The sequence below is a fragment of the Trichechus manatus genome, unplaced genomic scaffold (genome assembly GCF_000243295.1).
Source record: "Trichechus manatus latirostris isolate Lorelei unplaced genomic scaffold, TriManLat1.0 scaffold00016, whole genome shotgun sequence".
NCBI classification, from domain to species: domain Eukaryota; kingdom Metazoa; phylum Chordata; class Mammalia; order Sirenia; family Trichechidae; genus Trichechus; species Trichechus manatus.
In genome coordinates this window covers 8,969,997-8,991,199 of record NW_004443952.1, presented here as the reverse complement: position 1 = coordinate 8,991,199, position 21,203 = coordinate 8,969,997, and the positions used below count along the sequence as shown (strand labels likewise).

Sequence of the window (21,203 nt, the reverse complement as noted above, 5' to 3'; positions counted from 1 at the left end):
AAAATGGAGGAGGACTACGTCATTACGTAATTGCCAAACTGCTGAGATTCATGGCTCACCCAAGTTGACACATAACCATCACAGCCAGCATTACTGTCACCTCATACCTCGAAATTCGTTACTGCCAGATGTACGTCGTTAATGCACAAAATAGTCAGATAGTAGACTTTTTACCATTGTCATAAATGTGAGATGTCAGATAACAAGATAGTCAATAAGTGAGAAGTGGGTGTATACTCCTTGCTCATTTAAAAATTGACATCCAAAGGTTTTCATCATAAATTTCAATCATTTTATTTTTGTAAAAAGGAGATGGAAAATATTGAATATTTTATATAACAAAGATGAGGATTGACTGTACCAGAATCGATATTTCATATGATTTGATAATATTTATTACACACCGTGTGAGTAAAGCACATTTAATATGAAAGAAATGAATAAAATTTAAGCCATTGGTTTATCTACTTTGTCTTGAACATTTTGGTAGTCCTGCAAGATATTACAGTTCTAATTAAAATAATCAGCCTCACTTATACCACATCAGCTGTCCTGAATTTAAAACACCCCAACTCAGGCCCAAGTATCCTACTTCTAATGGCAAATTTTACTTAATACCAAAATATGTGTAAGACAGAGAAGCACAAGAAGCCTTGTGGGTTTCTTTGTTGATTTCTCAATTTGGTTTGCCTCTCCAAAGTCTTTTACACCCCAGAGTATGGACCACAGTGGATCTAGGATGGTAACAAGTACAAACTCAGTCTTCGTGTCAGGCAGATAAGTTAGGAAAAAATCCATGTGGAAGTTGAAGAACTGGAAAACTCCCCTAAAATTGTCTGTGAACGTATATTTCTTGGAAATTTTTCATGTACCTCAGTTTGAAGACCACTGAGATAATAGTTGATCAAGTAGTCAGAGTACACAGACGTGCTTTGTATTTTGACTTTACATGTAAGCAGCTCAGGAAGCCATCATAGTAAAGTTACATACATCCTGTGGCTTCCATGTTTTTCATTGAAAGATATACTTCTTTGTTGTGAATATATAAGCAGTTTCAACTGGAAGAAAATAGCATAAATGAAAGTTAAGTCTATGGAAGGATAAACTATGCTTTGTGTATTTGAATTTTGCAAATGTTATCCCTCAAAAATATGTCTATAAAAGTATCTAATTAGCTAGGTTAGTGAATTTTAGTTCATTTCATTTTAAGAAATTATGTAGATTTTGGCAATTATTCCTTAGAATTGTTATTTTAAAATATCATGTCTGTTCATAAATGGATATAGTAATACAAAAGTAGTATGTTTTGTGAATAAAATCCAGTTTATTAGAAATTTTTATTTTTATTGTGTGTGGTAGTTGGAGCCCTAGCGGTGAAGTGGTTAAGAGTTCGGCTGCTAACCAAAAGGTCGGCAGTTCGACTCCACGAGCTGCTCCTTGGAAACCCTATGTGGCAGTTCTACTCTGTCCTATAGGGTCGCTATAAGTTGGAATCAATTCGACGGCAACTGTTTGTTTGTTTTTTTACTTGTGGTAATTAAGAAGACTTCCATTGAGCAACCTAACAAAGTAATCTGAAGTTTTCCTAAATAATTGAGATAAGCAAAATGCTTTTTATACCTTATACTTTAGAATCAGAATTTTCGTTTTTATGGTGTTTTAAATTAACCTCTTATGGGTGTTTTTTTCCTACTAAACATTTTCTAGATAAACTGTTTTTCATGTCTACCATTGTTAATATTAAGATCTCAAATTTAAATTACATATTACTGAAATGAAACCATTTAAATTTAATTTAAACCATATTTAAATTAATCATTATAAAGAAATGAGTAAAATGGAGTAGAGTTTCCTGCATAGATATAGACATTAGAACTTCTCCAAGTGTATTCTCTCGACCCTTAGCACAAGCATGGCATTGCTGGTTAAGATGCAGATTCTTAGGTCTGCTACCTGGCAATCTGCATTTTGATCTAGAGCCTGAGTGATTCTTAAGCACAGTGAAGCATGTGAGGGCCACTACTCTAGAGCAACATTACTTAATGATGAATGATCCATAATGGAAAGAGACACCTCATGGTGGTGGGATATAAATAATAAATTAATAAAATTATCTAGGAGGCAGACTCCACTTCCTTACATCTTGAATATAACAGCTTAATTCAAATTTCATTGTTCTGTCTTTTGGCCTTGAAGTTTTATCTTCATTACCCTCCAGTATACCAAAACTTTTTTTATCACTAATTACATACTGCCCTGCATTTACATACAGAATATTTATGGACTGTATTTACCCAGATTACTGTAGATGAGCAAGTGTCTACTGTAAATGATGTTTAATAATTTTTAAATATAGATCTCTAGTGATGTGTTAAAATAACAAATATAAATGTTCTGCTTTAATTCAGTAAAATAGAACCAGTACAACCTCTGGCTTCACAAATGAAGTGCTTCAGGATGTGTTCGTCAGCTATAATGGGGCCCTTGCACATTGCAATAGGATAAACATCACACTTCTGTCTGACATTTTTCTTAAAATGACGGCTGCCTCTAACCTCACTGTTTCAATAATCCTCCTGCACTAAACTATGTGCCAATGACACGAGAAGCTCATTTTGATTGTAATGGGCCGTACTGTTGTCTAGTACATCATTTGTGAAACTGCAGGTGGCTATTATAAAGTGACAGGTATGTGAATAATGTTTATCAGTGATCTCTGTAAAATTGATTCCTTCCTTCCCTTTTCATTATAAAAGGAAACTTTATTTCAGAGTAGAAAGTGCATTGTCTGAACTCATCAACACCCTCTCTATCCCTCCCCTCCCCAATTTGTTGCAGACCAGGATGAAAGAGCAGCTGAGCTCAGCAGGGAGCAGAATGAGAAAACCATCCGGAGCACACAGACCGCGCTCCGCAATTTCCGCGAGTTCCTCATCTCCAAGTATCCTTCTGAAACAAGAGAGATTTATGTCATCCCTTGCAAGGAGTTGGATGCTTACCTTGCCTCCTTCTTTGTTGATGCCAGGCAGAAGGATGGGTCTGAATATGAACCCAACAGCTTGGCCAATTACCAGTGTGGGCTTGAGCGGTATCTGAAAGAACACAGGTATGGCTATAGTATCACCAGAGATAAGGAATTCAAGCGTTCCCAAGAGGCCCTGAAACAGAAGCAAATTGAACTCCGCTGCAAAGGAAAAGGAAATAAGCCACACAAGTCCATGAAGCTCACCTTTGCTGATGAACTCATTCTGCGGAAAAGGGGACTACTAAGCCGCTATAATCCTGAGGGTCTGCTCAACCTTGTCTGGCTCAACAACACAAAAGCTTTTGGGCACTGCACAGGCTTCCATGGATCTACCTTGAAATGGGGTGATATTCGGCTCCGAGTAACAGAAACAGGCCTGGAATACTTGGAGTGGATGGGTCAAGACACTGGTGACCTGAATGCCAAAACCAAGAGAGGTGGGACGGACTCCCGTGTGTATGCCACCCAGCATGCCCCGCAAACCTGCCCCGTACAGGACTATAAGGAGTATGCTCAGCGGCGGCCTCCTGCCATGCGCTATGAGGATGCCCCTTTCTACTTGTCCATCAAGCCAGTCGTGAACTTGGCGGCTCTACATTGGTACAACTGCCAGGCCCTCGGGAAGAACAAGCTGGCCAAGATGGTGAAGACCATGTGTGAGAAGGGCAACATCCCCGGCAGGAAAACCAACTTCAGTGTGTATCAGAGCTGCAGCACCTTGTCCGAGGCCCAGAGCAACCAGCTGGTGCTTATCTGTAACAATCTGAGCCAGCAGGCCGCCCAGTCAGTGGCTGGCCACTCCAACAGCGGCAATTTCATCGTCTCTGCCTCCTATGACTCTTCCTCAGACACTGCTTGACCAGGTGGCTTGAGCAAGACCCCAATTTGGTTACTGTGTCCAGAGAAACTATGATAATATACTCTTTCAGTGTTAACTTTATAAAAATATATATTTTTCTTTTTACAAATAAGCCAATAGAGATAGTTTAGTATTACAAAATAGTATTTATAGATTTAAGAGAAATGTACTTGTGGGTGATTAAATGTAATTACTGGTACAGACTTTACAAAACCATAGTGGTTCTCAGGCAAGACAGAGTAGAGAAGGAATTTTGTTTTTGTTTTTGTTTTTTTAACTGTCAAAAAGGAAACTTAGAGTCATCCTAGATGCTATGTCCTCAACTCCTGCTTTTCCTTCCCACCTGTCACTAATTTCTAGTCTACTTAATAAATGGCTTTATTTTTTTAATTTTTAAAATTCTGTATTAACCAGGAGGAAGCAACACCAGCTTTACTGCTTACACAAAATTGTATTCAGTCTGATCCAGAATATGAAGTGTTGATATAAGCTTGACATCAAATTATTTACATACTCTTTTTTTTTTAACTTAATTAGAATTTTAGCTCCTGTGCCTCATTTTTTACAATGTGTGAAAATCCAGTATTTTTAGCTATATCTTTTCCTTTTGGGAAAGGTACTGGGGAAGAGAAAGGATTAAAGGTGCCATTCACTTTGAAAGATATGTGATTTTTAAATAATATGCAAAGTCTAATATTGTGGCAAAAAAGACTGTTACATGGCTAATTTTTACTGTTGTACTTGAACCTGGATCACCAACAGAATTTCCTTTGTTCTCTTAGAAATCAGTGTAAGTGAAGTTTGTTTATCGCGTTTATTAGAATTTAAAACTGCTGAAGCTTTAAAAATGTTACCAAGCATTAGATTGTATATCACAGCACAAAGAGAAGGTAGAGAATGAAAAAGTCTTATTAAAAATCTAGAAGCATTATTCGAGACAACAACAACCAAAAAAACTCATCCTCTTCAAAGCCCAAATAACCTGAATTATTTATTTAAAAGTATTAAACTTTGGTCTCCTTTCCCTAGGGGGTTACTGGACTCTGTAGTTGAGATCAAAGGAATACTGACACTTGTTTTAGGTTACATCATTTTGTTATCAGATTTAGCTGAATTCAAAGCATTCTTGAAAATGAGCAGTTTCTTCTACAGTAAATGTAAACGCATTATAATAGTGTTAATTTTGGTTAAACAATATTTGTGGTAGTTTTTACAAGGTCTTTGTTTTCACGTTTCGAAGGCTGTGGTGAGTTATTAGTTAAGATATTTCAAAAATAAAATAAATTTAGATGTTAGAACCAATATAATACTGAGCTAGGTTCCTATCTTGTATAACTGTTACCACACATAAACTCCAAATCCTAATCGCTTTATGGGTCTGGGCATTCTACTGGGATGTGTTTGTTCTTCAAGGCAACCTCATAATTTGCAGTGGCTAGGAAGGTAGGTGGTATTTTATGTATAAATTTTGTATGACTAGGGCAAATTTCATTCTGATTTGCGTTGCTGAAAATCATCATGTTAGCTGAGCTTTCCCATGGCTGGGCAACTCTTTCCAAAACTAAGTCATAAAGACCCATTTTTCTAAGCTGTGACCTTTCATTTAGCTCAGGAGTGGAAAGTCTGCCACGGACATTGTGTGGTGGCATTAACTTCATTTTCGTGACTTTTCCTCCATAGAGAGACATCCATTTATATATCCAGAAGCAAAGAGAGAACAGAAGCTCATTGATAGGGCAACATCTTGCTTTATTTTTTTATAATAATGATAGCTGTCGTGTTTGGACCAGTATGAGTTCCAGGACTGTGCTAAGTGATTTACACCTATTAGTTGTATAAGTAATAGTTACTAATTAAAAGAAAATTAGAAAATACAGGTAAGCATAAAGAAAAAAATTAAGTACTCAAAAATTGCTAGCCAAAAGATAACCACTGTTAACACTGTGGTAAATATTTCTCCAGACATATTTCCATACATGCATATTTATTTCTGTATATATTATCTTTAATCCTATCAATAATTCTGAAAAGGTGAGTTATCTCCAGTTTACAGTGACATCAAGACAACTGAATTAGATGATAGCTAAGGAAATGGTTGCTGTCTGTCATCTGATACCAGAGTTTTTTCTATCCACCTTTCTCAGTACCAACTAAGTCATTAGTTTCCAGTAACTTGAGCCAGCGATGGGGACATAGTCTCTTCCCATCTCTCAAGGCTGTCTGAGGATTAAAAGGAATGCTGAGTGATCTTTCATAGTGGCACGCTTGCCCTCTATTTCCTCCTTTTCCATTCATTTTGAACCCCAGGGCCTTTTTCTCCCAGTTCTCTTTACAAAACCTTCCTGTTCTCCTGATTTCATAACCAGTTTAGAAGTGCATAAGATGCCTTGCTTTAAAAACACTCATTTTAAAAGTAAGGTTTTTTTTAACATGGGTTACCTCTTTTAAAAAAAAAAAAAAATCTATGAAACACTTAAAATGTGATTTTGCATTGACATGTTTCTAGATTCTTGATACATGTTTTGACAGCAAAGTAAGTTTGTCATGAGGAAGAAAGGCAGTATGTGCTGAGGAAGCAGAGCTAGAAGATTCCAAATCTCTATATTATATTAAGATACTGAAATGAAAATCTCTCTCTTGCTTCATCTATTGCATTTTCATTTAGAACACAACTAAACTGAGAATGTAAATTATTCTTTTTTACTTATATTTTGCTATGGTAACTCAGACCAAATGGGAACATTGTCACATTTAATTTAGAAGACTGCTTCCTAAAGAATGTCTTGGTAGAAGCATAGTCAAATTACAGTATCTCTTTGAGTTAGTTGAATTATGAAAATTATCTGCAACTACCTCTAAATTTTGTGTTTTTATCTAAACAATATTGAGGACATACCACTGCCAGATACCATTTTTATTATCTGTAATTTTAACTTTAAAAAAAAAAAAAAATCATGTTCAAACTGTGGCAGAGGTAGATGCCAAAATCACATATGTGCTTTAGCAAAAATCTAACAGTCCAGCAAGTGTTAAGCACAGCTGAATAAGCTGCTTTCCCAAGAAGTCCTTTGGTTCATACAAAACCAATAAAGCTGTATTTGCAAAGTTTATACTTTAAGATCAATGTCATGTCATGTAAAAAATTATCCACTGCCCCTCACGTGACTGGAAGTTCTGCAGCATCTACAACAAAAATGCTGAACCCATCTGTCAGCATTTGGATGATATAGCTGCATAATTCGATCCTTTTTCCATATTCATATGAGTGACTTATTGAAAACTTGAACACATAGATGTTAACAATTTTTTATAAAACCATAATGTTTGAGAAAAGTTAGAGACATTCAAGATATTTATCCAGAAGAACTTAATATTATATTTGTTGTCCTGGTTAGTAGGGCTAGTCTGAGTATGATTTATAAATCTACATCAGCTATTTAAAATGTTGTTGTGTAATACGTATGATTTTCCCTAGGTTAAATTGCTTCCTAATCTACCAAGGAATAGTATGAAAATTTTCTAACATGGATCAGATCTCTTGTTTTTCAGTTAGATCATTGTTCGCCGAAACTTTTGCAACATTAACTTCCCTAAATCATACGGCTTAGTTTCCAGATGCCATGAAATTAAATGATTTTACTGAGATAAAAATTTCTAGTCACATCAACATATATTTATTGAACACATAGAATCTAGTCACTGGAATGGGTACAAAGATGTGTAAGATAGTCCCAGCTTTCAAAGAGCTTATAAAAGATACTATAATAAAAGTTTCATTTTCGATAGCCCAGCAAAAAAAAAAAACCGTATTTTGCAGTTTTCCAAATTGTTCGTACTCGTGCGATTAGTCCATTATTTATTTTTAATCTTTTTTTTTTTTTTTTTTTTGGCTACAGAATACATGTTACTACTTTGAGAATTTTGTGGAGAATCTTCCTTAGGACCTGTTTTAAAATAAATAATAAGGTGAAGCCATTTCTGCACTATCTGTTGTGCTCACATACATACACACATGCATGAAAATGTACAAATTTGTCATCAATGACTATCATTTATTCTTACCATATACTATTTTACTGTTTCTGTAAATTGTTTCACTTAATTTTCATAGGAGCCTTATGAGGTATTATTATTTCTGTTTTATAAATGAGAAAATCCAGAGAACTCAGATGGGTTGCCAATATCACAGTTAGTGCCTAAGAACATTAGACTCTGAAACTAGATCCAGATCCCGTTAAGCACTGTCCTTTTTTGCTATATGTGTGTGTTCTCAAAGTGATTTGTTGTGCTTCCGTATGCCCTCTGGAAGTGATAAATTATGAATGAAATCCCTAGTGTAATAAAATCATCAATGTTCATTCAACTCCAAATCGATTGAGATCCGTGCCATCACCTGGCATGTTTGTTAGCACAACATTATTCAGGCTCCGTTACTTAGGTTATTTTGAGATTGGATATTCCACACTTTGTTTCCCCTGGCCATGACTAGAGAGCAAAAGAGTTTGTGTCACTCTTCAAAGAATGATTAATTTTGTCATGAGGTCAGTGTGTATGTGCACAACTAATTATGTATTTAAGTGGTTGTCCATTTGTTGATGTGGCATGACTCAAATTGAGAAGAAACAGCTTCAAACATCCGTCAATAAATGGAACGTGGAATGTACGAAATATGAATCAAGGAAAATTGGAAGTTGACAAAATTGAAATAGAACACTTGAAGATCAATATCCTAGGCATTAGTGAGCTAAAATGGATTGATATTGGCCGTTTTGAATCGGACAATCATATGGTCTACTATGCTTGGGATGACAAATTGAAGAGGAATGGCATGGCATTCATTGTCAAAAAGAACATTTCAAGATCTATCCTGAAATACCATGCTGTCAGTGATAGGATAATATCCATACTCCTACAAGGAAGACCAGTTTATATGAATATTATTTGAATTTACACACCAACCACTAATGCCAAAGATGAAGAAATTAAATATTTTTACCAACTTCTGCAGTCTGAAATTGATCAAACATGCAATCAAGATGCATTGGTAATTACTGGTGATTGGAATGCAAAAGTTGGAAACAAGAAGAATCAGTGGTTGGAAAAATATGTCCTTGGTGATAGAAATGACACAGGAGAGCACGATAGAATTTTGCAAGACAAACGACTCAATCATTGCAAGTACCTTTTTTCAACAACATAAACAGTAGCTATACACATGGACCTCGCTGGATAGAATACACAGGAATCAATTCGATAAATCTGTGGAAAGAGACACTGGAGAAGCTCAGTACCATCAGTCAGAATAAGGCCAGGGGCCAGTTGCGGAACATACCATCAATTGCTCATGTGCAAGTTGAAGCTGAAGAAAATTAAGTGCATGAGAGCCAAAGTATGAACTTGAGTATATCTCAACCTGAATTTGGAGGCCATTTAAGAATAGATTTGACACATTAAACACTAATGACTGAAGACCACATGAGCTGTGGGATGACATCAAGGACATCATACTTGAAGAAAGCAAAAAGTAGTTAAAAAGACAGGAAAGACCAAAATGGATATCAGAAGAGACTCTGAAACTTTTTTTTTTATTGTTGTAATTAAATGAAGTTTACATTTCAAGTTAGTCTCCCATACAGAATTTTTTTTCTAACATACATTGTTATGAGACCCCAACCGCTCACCCCATTCTGCGACAGCACACTCCTCCCTTCTGCCCGATTCCTCATAAGAGACTCTGAAACTTGCTCTTGAATGTAGACTAGCTAAAGCAAATGGAAGAAATGATGAAGTAAAAGAGCTGAAAAAAAGATTTCAAAGGGCAACTGGAGAAGACAAAGTAAAATATTATAATGAAATGTACAAAGACCTGGAGTTAGAAAACCAAAAGGGAAGAACACACTTAGCATTTCTCAAGCTGAAAGAACTGATGAAAATTTCAAGCCTTGAGTTGAAATATTGAAGGATTCTATGGACAAAAAATTGAATGATACAGGAAACGGCAAAAGAAGATGGAATACACAGTCACTGTACCAAAAAGAATTGGTCAAAGTACAACCATTTCAGGAGGTAGCATATGATCAAGACCCAATGGTACTGAAAGAAGTCCAAGCTGCACTGAAGGCAGTGGTGAAAAACAAGGCTTCAGGAATTGACAGAATACTAACTGAGATGTTTCAGCAAATAGATGCAGCACTGGAAGTACTCACTCATCTATGCCAAGAAATTTGGAAGACAGCTACCTGGCTAACCAACTGAAAGAGGTCCATATTTGTGCCTATTCCAAAGAAAGATGATCCAATGGAATGTGGAAATTATTGAACAATATCAATATCATATGCAAGTAAAATTATGCTGAAGATCATTCAAAAGCAGCTGTGGCAGTACATCGACAGGGTACTGCCAGAAATTCAAGCCAGATTCAGAAGAGGATGTGGAACAACGGATATCATTGCTGATGTCAGATGGATCTTGGCTGAAAGTAGAGAATACCAGAAAGATATTTACCCGTGTTTTATTGACTTTGCAAAGGCATTTGACTGTAAATCGTAACAAATTATATATAATATTGTGAAGAACTTGAATTCCAGAAAACTTAATTGCACTCATGTGGAACCTGTACATAGACCAAGAGGCAGTTGTTTGAACAGAACAAGGGGATACTGCATGGTTTAAAATCAGGAAAGGTGTGTGTCAAGGTTGTATCCTTTCACCATACTTACTCATTTTGTATGCTGAGAAAATAATCTGAGAAGCTGGACTATATGAATAAGAACTGGGCATCAGGATTGAAGAAGGACTGATTAACAACCTGTGATATGCAGATGACATAATCTTGCTTGCTGAAAGTGAAGAGGACTTGAACACTTAATGATGAAGATCGAGGACTACAGCCTTCAGTATGTATTACACCTTAACATAAAACAAATCGTTACAACTGGGCTAATAAGCAACATAGTAATAAATGGAGAAAAGATTGAGGTTGTCAAGGATGTCATTTTACTTGGATCCACAATCAACACCTGTGGAAGCAGCAGTCAAGAAATCAAGACACATTGCATTGGGTAAGTCTGCTGCAAAAGACCTATTTAAAAGTGTTAAAAAGCAAAGATGTCACCTTGAGGACTAAGACGTGCCTGACTCAAGCCATGGTATTTTCACTCGCCCCATATGCTTGCGAAAGCTGGACAGTTAATAAGGAAAACCAAAGAATTGATGCATTTGAATTATGATGTCGGTGAAGAATATCGAATACACCATGGACTGCCAGAAGAATGAGCAAATCTGTCTTGGAAGAAGTAGAGCCAGAATGCTCCTTAGAAGCATGGATGGTGAGACTTTGTCTCACATACTTTGGACATGTTATCAGGTGGTGCTAGTCCCTGGAGAAGGATGTCATGCTTGGTAAAGTAGAGGGTCATCAAAAGAGAAGACCCGCAACGAGATGGATTGACACAATGGCTGCAACAATGGGCTCAAACGTAGCAAGGATTGTGAGGATGGTGCGGGACCGGGCAGTGTTTCGTTCTGTTGTACATACGTTTGCTGAGAATTGGAACCAACTTGACGGCACCTGACAAGCCATTCTCATTTAGTTTTATCTCAAATAGAGCACCAAACCCAATTTCAATGAAGTTTCTTATAATTCAGATAGGAACGTGTGTTCTAGACAAGGGGAATAATTCTCTTAAGCCCAGAAGCAGATATTACTGTGGACTAGATATTGAGTATTGGTTGCCAGTCTACCAGGGAGTTTGGTCTTGCCTGCAAGTTTGGTGCCAGTACTTAATAGAGGGTCCTGTTGTTGGTGGTTTTTTTTGTGTTTGTTTTTTAATGTATCATGATTCTTGTAACAAAGCTCTTGTGGGAAAAATACTTTCCTTATGATTCCCAGAATTAGACTGTGAAATCAGTTCAGATTTTTTTCTGCTTAGACTAGCACCACAGTTGAATATGAGGAAAACACCTTCAATTTTAATCAGACTTACTCTAACTGGTTTTCTTTATCTATGGGGAAGGAGTATTTTGATCTTCTCTAGCCAGAATAAAACTGTAATAGTTAGCTTCTATAAATATGTTATTGCAGTAAGGTGTTTTATAAAAGGTTCATTCATGAAAAAATAGTTATAAATATTAAATAGTTCTCTATCAGTTTAATAGAGTTTAATAATCAGTTTAATAATCCCAAATAAAACCAAAAACAAAACCTGTTGCCATTGAGTCTAATCCGACTCATAGCAACCCTATAGGACAGAGTAGAACTGCCCCATAGGGTTTCCAAGGCTGCTGCAAATCTTTACAGATAAACAGGCTGACACATCTTTCTCCTGCTGGGCGGCTGGTGGTTTCAAACTGCCAACTTTTCAGTTAGCAGCCAAGCACTTAACCACTGTGCCACTGGAGCTCATTTTTCCCAAATAGAATTCTTTTATATACAGCTCTGCACATCTACCATATGATACAGTACAGAGAGACAGAGTTAATTATTAAGAAACACTTGACAAGGAGGAGCCCTTGTGGCACAGTGGTTAAGAGCTCGGCTGCTAACCATAAAGGTCAGCAGTTCTAATCCACCAGCTGCTCCTTGGAAACCCCGTGGTGCAGTTCCACTCTGTCCTATAGCATCAGTATGAACTGGAATTAATGACAATGGGTTTGGTTTTGGTATTGACATGGGCAATTGATTTTTTTTTTTTTTTTTAATGCATGGATTCAAACATTGCTTTTCCTCCCCACTTGGTTCTGGCTGAGATGATATGAGTGCATAGCTTTTCGTAAGGCAAAGCGATGAAGCTAGGATAGTTTTAGAGATCCTCGCTATAGAATAGAATTAGAATAACGAAATACACTGCAGAAATCATCCTGGCTGTGTTGTCTGGTTGGTGTATTTCTAATGATGTAACAGCAGAAAAGAGAGGATGATATTGACAAACTGCCAGCAACTCTGATTTCACTATTCTAAACAGAAAAAAAATATTCAAAATTTCTCTTGGTCCAGCGTATTTGTATATTGACAAAAAAGGCCTGCCAAAGCTAAGGGAAAGATCTGATTTGGTATGGAAGAGTTCATTAAAAAAAAAAAATTTTAAACCATAAATTGAGTTTTTATGTAAACCATAACTTTGCTCAATTACAGTCAGAAAATTAATTCAAAATACTAATGTGATCAGAGTATTCATTAGGTCAGTGTTAATGTAAACCATCTTCTTTGTTGGATTATATTCATAGAGGCTAGACTTGGAAAGAACCCAAGAGATCATCTGGCCCAGTGATTTTCAGTGCTGTGAAGAATAGAGGTCAGCCTGTCTTCCAGGGTGGGTGGGCAAGGAGATGGAGATTGCAAAGAGAACAGGTTCCTAAACACAGACTCCCCAGGGGTTCTCATACCTTTCTACTTTGAAACTTAACTAGACTGAATGAGCCACTGTTACCTCTATTATACATCCTTCAGCTGTGCTGGGGTGTAAAATAAGATTGGAAACATCTGATCTCTCTTTTTACAGAGGAAGAAACAGCCCCAAGGAGATTCAGTGAGTGTCCGGGTGTATGCACCTCATTAGAGGAAGAGCCAGGACTAGAACCCAGACACCTTGACTTCTAATTCATAGATAAGAGGTTAGGGAAGAAAACCCTACATTTCTACTGAGAAGGAGTTCATTGTTTTCAAAATTGAAATTATTTTTCAAGCCCTCAATCAAGTTTCTATTAGGAGTAGGTTCAAGTTACCAGTTTTCCAGATAGGCTATTTCTGCATGTGATTTTTCATGTTTCATTGTGTAATGTTGTGTTTTGATTTTAACAACTTTTGAAATTTGATGGGAGAATCTCTGAATGTAATTGTTCTCCTTTTTATTTTAACAGACATCTCTTAGCCCACCACATTTACTTTAAGACTATAGTCTTAAAGTATGTGAATTCTAGTTATAGATTATGAACTAAAAATTAAGTTTTTCTTTAATTTGGTATTCACTTGAGTATCCAGCTACATAGCATCCATATTAATTGGTTTTGAATGAGTCTGCAATATCCTGTTTTAGTGTAAAGAAGGTTTATATTTTAAATATAAAATATTTTAAAATCATACTTGAAGGTTTGGGACGTATCATGGTTTTTTTTTGGCAAATTTTCATCAACATAATTATGTTTCTAAAATGAATATATTTGGAGATCATAAGGGGAAGGAAAAAGAACTAGTGAAAGAGACAGCAGGAAGATATAAAAATACAAAGTATAAATTTTCTCGTTTATTCTTCTGAAAAGGAATTCATAGATATTAAAACATTTGCAAATTTTTATCTTTCAAGTTACAATTATCAAATCATGGTTGAAGAAAAAACATCAAATTCAAGGATGCTTTAAAAAAAAGTCTTTATGGCATGTTGAATTTTGTTAGACGTCTAATGTTCTTTTTTGTATTATACTGGAATTAGAGAGCATTTCCATCATTATACATTCATTTCAATAAGAGCTTTGAAAATCTTTTGCCATAAATTTATTTGTGGTAGCAGAATTAGGAAGACATCAGCAATATGGAAACCTAACAGTAATTGTACGTACTATATTTTAGTGATTTTTTTTGCCTGTTTACTTCTGTAATTCTTAGATTTTATAAATCAAATACCTTAGTATACTTCCCCTAGACATTAGTTTCTAATTGACGGTTTATACTGGATGAAATATCAGGTCCATGGTTAGTATTAATCCACTCAGATTAACTTTATCTAACTGAACTTTTATAACAACAGTCCATTGTATTACAGCTTTTTAAATAGCATTTATAACAAAAGAACTTTCGTTTTTTAAAGCATTTGTTACAAAAAACATCTTGCCAAAAACCATTACAATTTCTATGCATTGTGTAATATTCAGTGATGTCATTGTTGAGATTTTGCATGTTGTTGTAAAGTGCTCTTTCATATGTGTGTTTGTGGTGTTTATGTAGAAATGTTAACCATTGCTGCTATCACTTATTGTAGTTAAACTGAAAAACTGTGCTGAGAGGCTGTGCCAGTCGACATTTGTATGTGTGACTTGGAAATATATGTACTTCATTGTTTAATATTTTGAGCCAGCATTTAGTGGCCTCTACAGAAGAAAATATTGTAGTTGTCAAGTGGTGCCAAACTATCTTGTTTCATATGTATGATCCCAGGCCACTTCAGCTTTTCTTTCACACTTACACCAACTCTTTGAAAGGAGAACATTTGCAAAAAGAGCCAACAAGAATTCCAAACTTTTCGCGTTTCCCTTTCTAGAAATTCAAATCTGTTTTTTTTCTGATGCTGGAGCATGTTGCAGAGAAATCCTATAGAATGACCGTGTAGCTGCATAATTTCTCTTAATCTGGACATTTTGAGACTAAACAATGTAATAATAGAGGACTATGAGGTGCATACATTATTTTTGTTGGTTATCTTGGCTTATTGTTTGAATTGCATTTAATAATAATATTTAAATTTTATTGTACATTTAAGGGACAATTGAAACCTCAGCTTTCCCAAATATTAACTCTTATAATTCAGTATTTTTATAGACTTGTTTAACATACTTGGTTGCCTTACAATCATCAGAATTTTTTTTTATGCCCACCTGTCTTTAATTTGGCTCCTAATGTTTCCATCTTGCCTAAGCAATTCCAAACAAACTCTCAAAGTAGAGAGAAAATTGTTTCAGTGGATTAATTCTACTATACTTTGTTAAAGTTGCGTGGAGGAAATCTCATTACACTTTATTTATACATTTAAAATGGGAGGAAAGCTGTCTTAAAATGTTAAGAAAAGAAGGCTGCTTCCCGAAGAGCCTTTTTACACCAAGATGCCAAAACTTCTCACTTAGCACAGAGTTTCCGTTATGTCTGTTCAATGGGTTTGTAATTACAAGATTCCTTTAACAAAGGGATAATCTCCTGAATTATATAAAGGCTCTTTGTATTTCTGTCAGATACATAGCGACAGCCAGTGCTGTATTTGGAGACATTGCTGCTGAAATTGCTGATTTAATTCTAAGAATATTAGAACTAATTCATCAAAGCCCCTACCCCTTTTTTCCTTAAGGAAAAGAAAGGCAGATTTTAACTGTGAGCCTTTTCTCCAGAACATGCTTTAAACGTTTTCCCCTCAACCAAGTGATAAAGCAATAAAAAGAAATTCCATTTTACATTTTCTAAAGCAGCTCTGCTTTTGTCCAGTGACCTCCAGTGACAAAAGCATTTATTGATTTCTGCACTGGGTGTTTTTAGGCAAAGCCTTTGTACCTAGAATTTCTTTTGGGCACCAAAGATCATGGTGTGATATATCCTGATAAACGATGATTTAACAATTTCTGTTCGACCTGGGTGCTTGTCCAGTTCAGTCCTGCTCTTAGATTTATTCTCCCCCTTTGGGTCATCTGATTATTTTCTGTGTCCTGAGGCCTTTGTGCCAGGGCAAGTTTTAAACCAAATAACACATATACATTTATTAGGTTTCTAATTTGTAGAATATGTTTCCCCCATGACTTTTAACCTGTTTTTTACTACTAAGGTTAGACATAGATTTGCCAGATTAACCCCATGGTGAGCAATAGTTTGTACCTTCTACATTGTAATCTGAAAGTCTAACTGTAATCCCATAGGCCTGAAATCTGGTGGGCAAATGAATGGGGTGAAGCATTTTAGACTCAACAGAATCACTATGTATGACTCACTTATTTGTTAAAATAAAGAAAATTTGTGGTTTAGTAGAATGAATGCTGTATTCGGCTTAAAGTCTTCCACCTTTCTTATAAGAATGTTAACTGGGAATAAGAAATTATGTAGATTTATCAGTTCAGCCAATATAATTTAACATGAGGCATCTGTTTAGAAATAGAATATAATTAATACATAGAAAAAAAATTATGAAATAACATAGTACAGTTCTGTGAGGATGCAGTTGCCTTTTCCTCTATTTGATAGACTGTCATCTTTGATATATTTTCTGGCCACTTGACTTTTAACTGATGACATGAAAACGCATTTGTGCCTGTTTCATGCTAATCATATTTTAAAACTTTTTTTTTAAAGCTGCTACAATTATAATTTGTGAAAGAAAGGAGAAAAATGAGTTGAAATGGAGGGAAAATTATGTTAATATGTTAAAATGTATGACTGTGATGCTCTTGGTTAATAAATCCTCTGCCAGTTAATGTTTGTACTAATGTGGTAGAATTTTTTTGTTAATAAGAGTATACTGTTGACTTCATTTTTATTTTGCTGCTCACTGATCTTTTACACTAAGATGTTTTCATCTTTATCAGCTCACTGTTTTTGCTTCATATTTGTCTGTGTACTTGTGCTTTAAATAAAAATCTAGTTTTATGTCCCAGTAGTTAATTCCATTATGTGTATAATGTTTGCCTCTAATGTGTTGTAATTTTCTGTTTTTGATATTTGTGTTCGTACAGCCTAAAACGTGTGGGAATAAGAAAAACAACCCAATAAAATCAGCCAGTGAGTGTCAGTGATGTCTCTATAACACAAGCGAGCATGCTTTATTCATAGTATTTTGTCTGTATTTGAGTATAATGACCAGTCTTCCTTCATTTAATAAAGGTTTTCTGCAAAGCTGGCTGATTTTTGTAGTTAAACAACTTAAAATGTAAGTCAGACTACAATTTGAATCGAATTGTGTACATTGGCGCCAGAATCTGGTCAGTGCATAATGTCTTAGGCTGGGTTCTCTAGAGGAGCAAAACTAGTGAAGCATATATCTATAGGTATATAGAGAGAGATTTGTTTCAAGGAAATGGCTCACTCAGTTGTGGTGGTAGGTGCCTTCAAGTTGGTTCCAACTCAGTGAAACACTGCCTGGTCCTGCGCTATCCTCACAGTCTTTGCTATGTTTGAGCCCATTACCACATAGTTGTGGAGGCTGGCAAGTCCCAAATCTGTGGGTCAGACATCAGGCTGGAGACTTCTGACTCACGTGGTTGCAGGGGCTAAGGAACCCCAAATCAGCAGGTCAGACAGCAGCCTGCTGGCTCATGGGACTGTGAGAGCTGGCAAATCCGAAAATTTGCAGGTCAGGCAGCAGGCTGTTGGCTCACATCCCAAAAACCAGACATCAGATAATGATGAGTCAGATGCAGCATTGAGAGAGAAAGAGACAGTTTTGCCAGAACATCGTATATATTGAATGCAGGCCACACCCCCAAGGAAAATTCTCTTAGATCACAAGATGGAGGATGATTACATAATACTGACAACCATGGCTAGCCAAGTAGACAACATTAACCATCACACATAGTGAGCAAAGCATTCCATGTACAGTGTTGTTTCTGACTACTGAGGAGGGGGGACTACTGGAAAGGGGAGTGTCTCTGCATGTGACTGCTCAGACACAGCCTAACTCTGTCACAGGGCAGAGAAAACCCTGTAGGAATGCATCTAAGGCTGAATTAATCATTTGCTTCCTAAACCTCTAGGCCTGAAAATCCTGTTAATGGAGCAGAAAGTTCCATAGCAAACAATGAACTTTCTGTCTGTGAGTGCTGTAGGCCACTTTCCTTTACCTCCAATAGTCCCCTTGCCAGAAGTTTTTTAGGTAGGTGCCAAGTCATACCAAGCTAAGTAGATGTTAGGTTCCTCATTGGTAGGAAAATGTTTTTATTCGTATGTGATTCTCCGTGTACCATTCATTGTACTTAGTGCATTTGCCAATGTTCTTTGAGCAGATAGGAATGGCTGTTCAAAATAATTAAGTTGGTTAATTCCAGATATCTTTGTGGTATTACTGGAGCCCTGGTGGCACAGTGGTTAAGAGCTCGGCTGCTAACCAAAAGCTTGGCAGTTGTTGTTTCTGACCACTAAGGATCAGAATTGTTTTGTTACTAAAATAATTTAATAAAGAAAAATGTTTATGTTAAAGCAAAATACAGTGTTCTCTCTCAAAGCTATTTTGCAGAAATGTAAATGTATTTCTTTCATATCTAAATAATTTACTACCAAATTCTTTACTGATAGATGAATATTCCAAATAGAAACAACTACTGTATTTTGATATGATAGTATTTAATTTTGTTAAAAATTTTTATAGTTAGAACTTCCTTTATGTTTTCATAGAAACAAGGAACCCATCTTTAAATATGTGTGTAAGTTATTCATTTAAAATGTGACAAGCTTTACTTCTCTGAAAGGGAAGAATATTAGAATTGAAGAAGAATATTTAGCCTAAAATATCAGAAAATGTTTTGCTAAAAAGTTTGTTTTCAATTTATTTATTCATTATTATCTTTTCCAGAAAGATTTCAAATGACTAAATGGCTAATATGTAAAATACTTAATATTGGTAATCTATTACCTCAAAAGATAATTTTTAAAACAAACACTGAATTTTATGACAAACATTTTTAGGCTGAAATATTATTTCAAAAAATAGAAATAAGATGAGCAATTGCTTTATTAAAATATATAATGTTTTTTAAAGCTAAGGCAATAAATATTCATTGTGAATAATTTAGTAAATGCTAATAATTGTAAAACCAAACAAAAAACCAGACCTGTTGCTGTTGAGTCGATTCCAGCTCATAGTGACCCTATAGATATCAATATAAAGCAGGAGGCAAACCACAGGAATGGTACTACCCATAGATAACTGTTAACATTTTGATGTTTTATTTTGGTATTTTTAATAAAACTATATTTGCTATTTTGTAACTTTTTAAAAGATCCATAGCCTTTGAAAGTAATTGTTGTATAGCTACATAACTTTCCCTTGCATAGATTGGTACAAAAATCTATTTCATAATGCTTTGGGTGGATACTCAGATTGTTTCTAGGTTTTCACTTTTATAAATTTGCCTTAAAGAACATCCTTGAGCATACATTTTTGTACACATATCTAATTAAATCCTTAGGATAAGTTTCTAAAAGAAGAATTCCTGGATCAAATAAAAGAATTTTTTTCTCCTACATATACATCTTTCAAACTCCTAGTGATTTTTATAACTTGCAAAAATAATATATGCATTTAAAAGTTAAAGTCCCACAGAGATAATTACTAACCAGCGTGATGCACAGCCTTCCAAATTTTTTTTCTATACAATTATGAAGAGATTATTTTATTTTTCTTACAGAAATGGAATGATGCTATTCATATTGTCCTAAAGCAAGTTTGGTTTTTTTAAACTTAATAATACATTGTGGACCTGTTTTCATGCTAACACATAGAAAGCTAGCACAATTTTTAATGGCTGCATATAAATATATGCATAATTAGTTATTCCTCTGCTAACAGATCTTTGGTGAATGTCTTTGTTCATTTATCTTGGCACATCGTGTATTTCTGCATTTAGCTGGAAAGCAGCAAATTACCTCCCAAAGAGTTATACTGATGTAGACATTCATCCAATATTGACTAAGAGTACAAGTTCCTCCACATCTTGGCCAACATTTAGGTATGGACCTTTTTGTATTTTGCCAATCTGATAGGTGAAATATATTTCATTTTCTTTATGATGTCTGATTAATATTAATGCATCTTATTTATAATTCTCCCGTGAATAATAGCCTGTCATTTCTTGGCCTGTTTCCTAGTGAGCTATGTTTTTTACAGTCGATTTATAGAGCTTTCTATATGTCCTTTGTCATTTTAAAATTTATAAGTGTCTTCTCTAGGTCTGTATATTGTCTTTATTATTATTTTAATTTTATTTGTCTATTGTCTTTTAAAATTTTTATGTAGTCCAATCTATTAATCTATTTTTATACTTTCTGGGTTGTGTCACGCTGAGGAAGGCTTTCCTCACTCCCAAAATCATGCAAATCATCTCCTTTATGAAAACAGCTTTTCAAAAAAGGAAACATTTAGAAATGTGTTTTGTGTGTGTGGTATGAGATAGGAATCTAAATTTGCTTTTGTTTTTGTTTTCCAACTGGATAGCCAGTTATTCCAACCATTTATTGAAGAGTCCGTCTGTTCTCCAACAATTTATATTGAACACTTTATTACATAATCAGTTTACACAGACCTTTTCTGGACTTTTCTTCTGTAGCATTGACTATTTGTCTATCTCTTTACCAGTAACTTAAACAGTTTAAAGTTTATTCTACCCCAACTAAATTATTACAGTGTTATATGTTTATATCTTTTAGGACGATAGCCTCCCAATTATTATTTTCAAAATTCTCTTTCTTATGCATTTACTCTCCTGTATAAACTTTAGAATCAACTCAGTAAGTAACCACAAAAACAACCAAACAAAAACCCAAACCTGTTGCCATAAAGTCGATTCCAACTTGTAGTGACCCTATAGGACAGAGTAGAACTGCCCCATAGGGTTTCCAAGGCTGTAAATTTTTTTTTT

The 21,203-nt window shown here is 35.3% G+C and overlaps 1 protein-coding gene across 2 annotated transcripts in view; it reads left to right on the top strand.

Moving 5' to 3' along the window:
- The window catches only part of KIAA1958 (KIAA1958 ortholog), a 163,668-nt gene that overhangs the window by 108,001 nt on the left and 34,464 nt on the right, over nucleotides 1-21,203 (top strand). The window contains exon 2 of one of the 2 annotated variants that reach the window (XM_023727379.1): nucleotides 2,839-2,922. The exons of the other annotated variant lie outside the window; for it this stretch is intronic. Coding sequence (XP_023583147.1) covers nucleotides 2,839-2,922 — 84 coding nt within the window. The remainder of the gene's footprint in view (nucleotides 1-2,838; nucleotides 2,923-21,203) is intronic. 2 annotated transcript variants of the gene reach the window in all.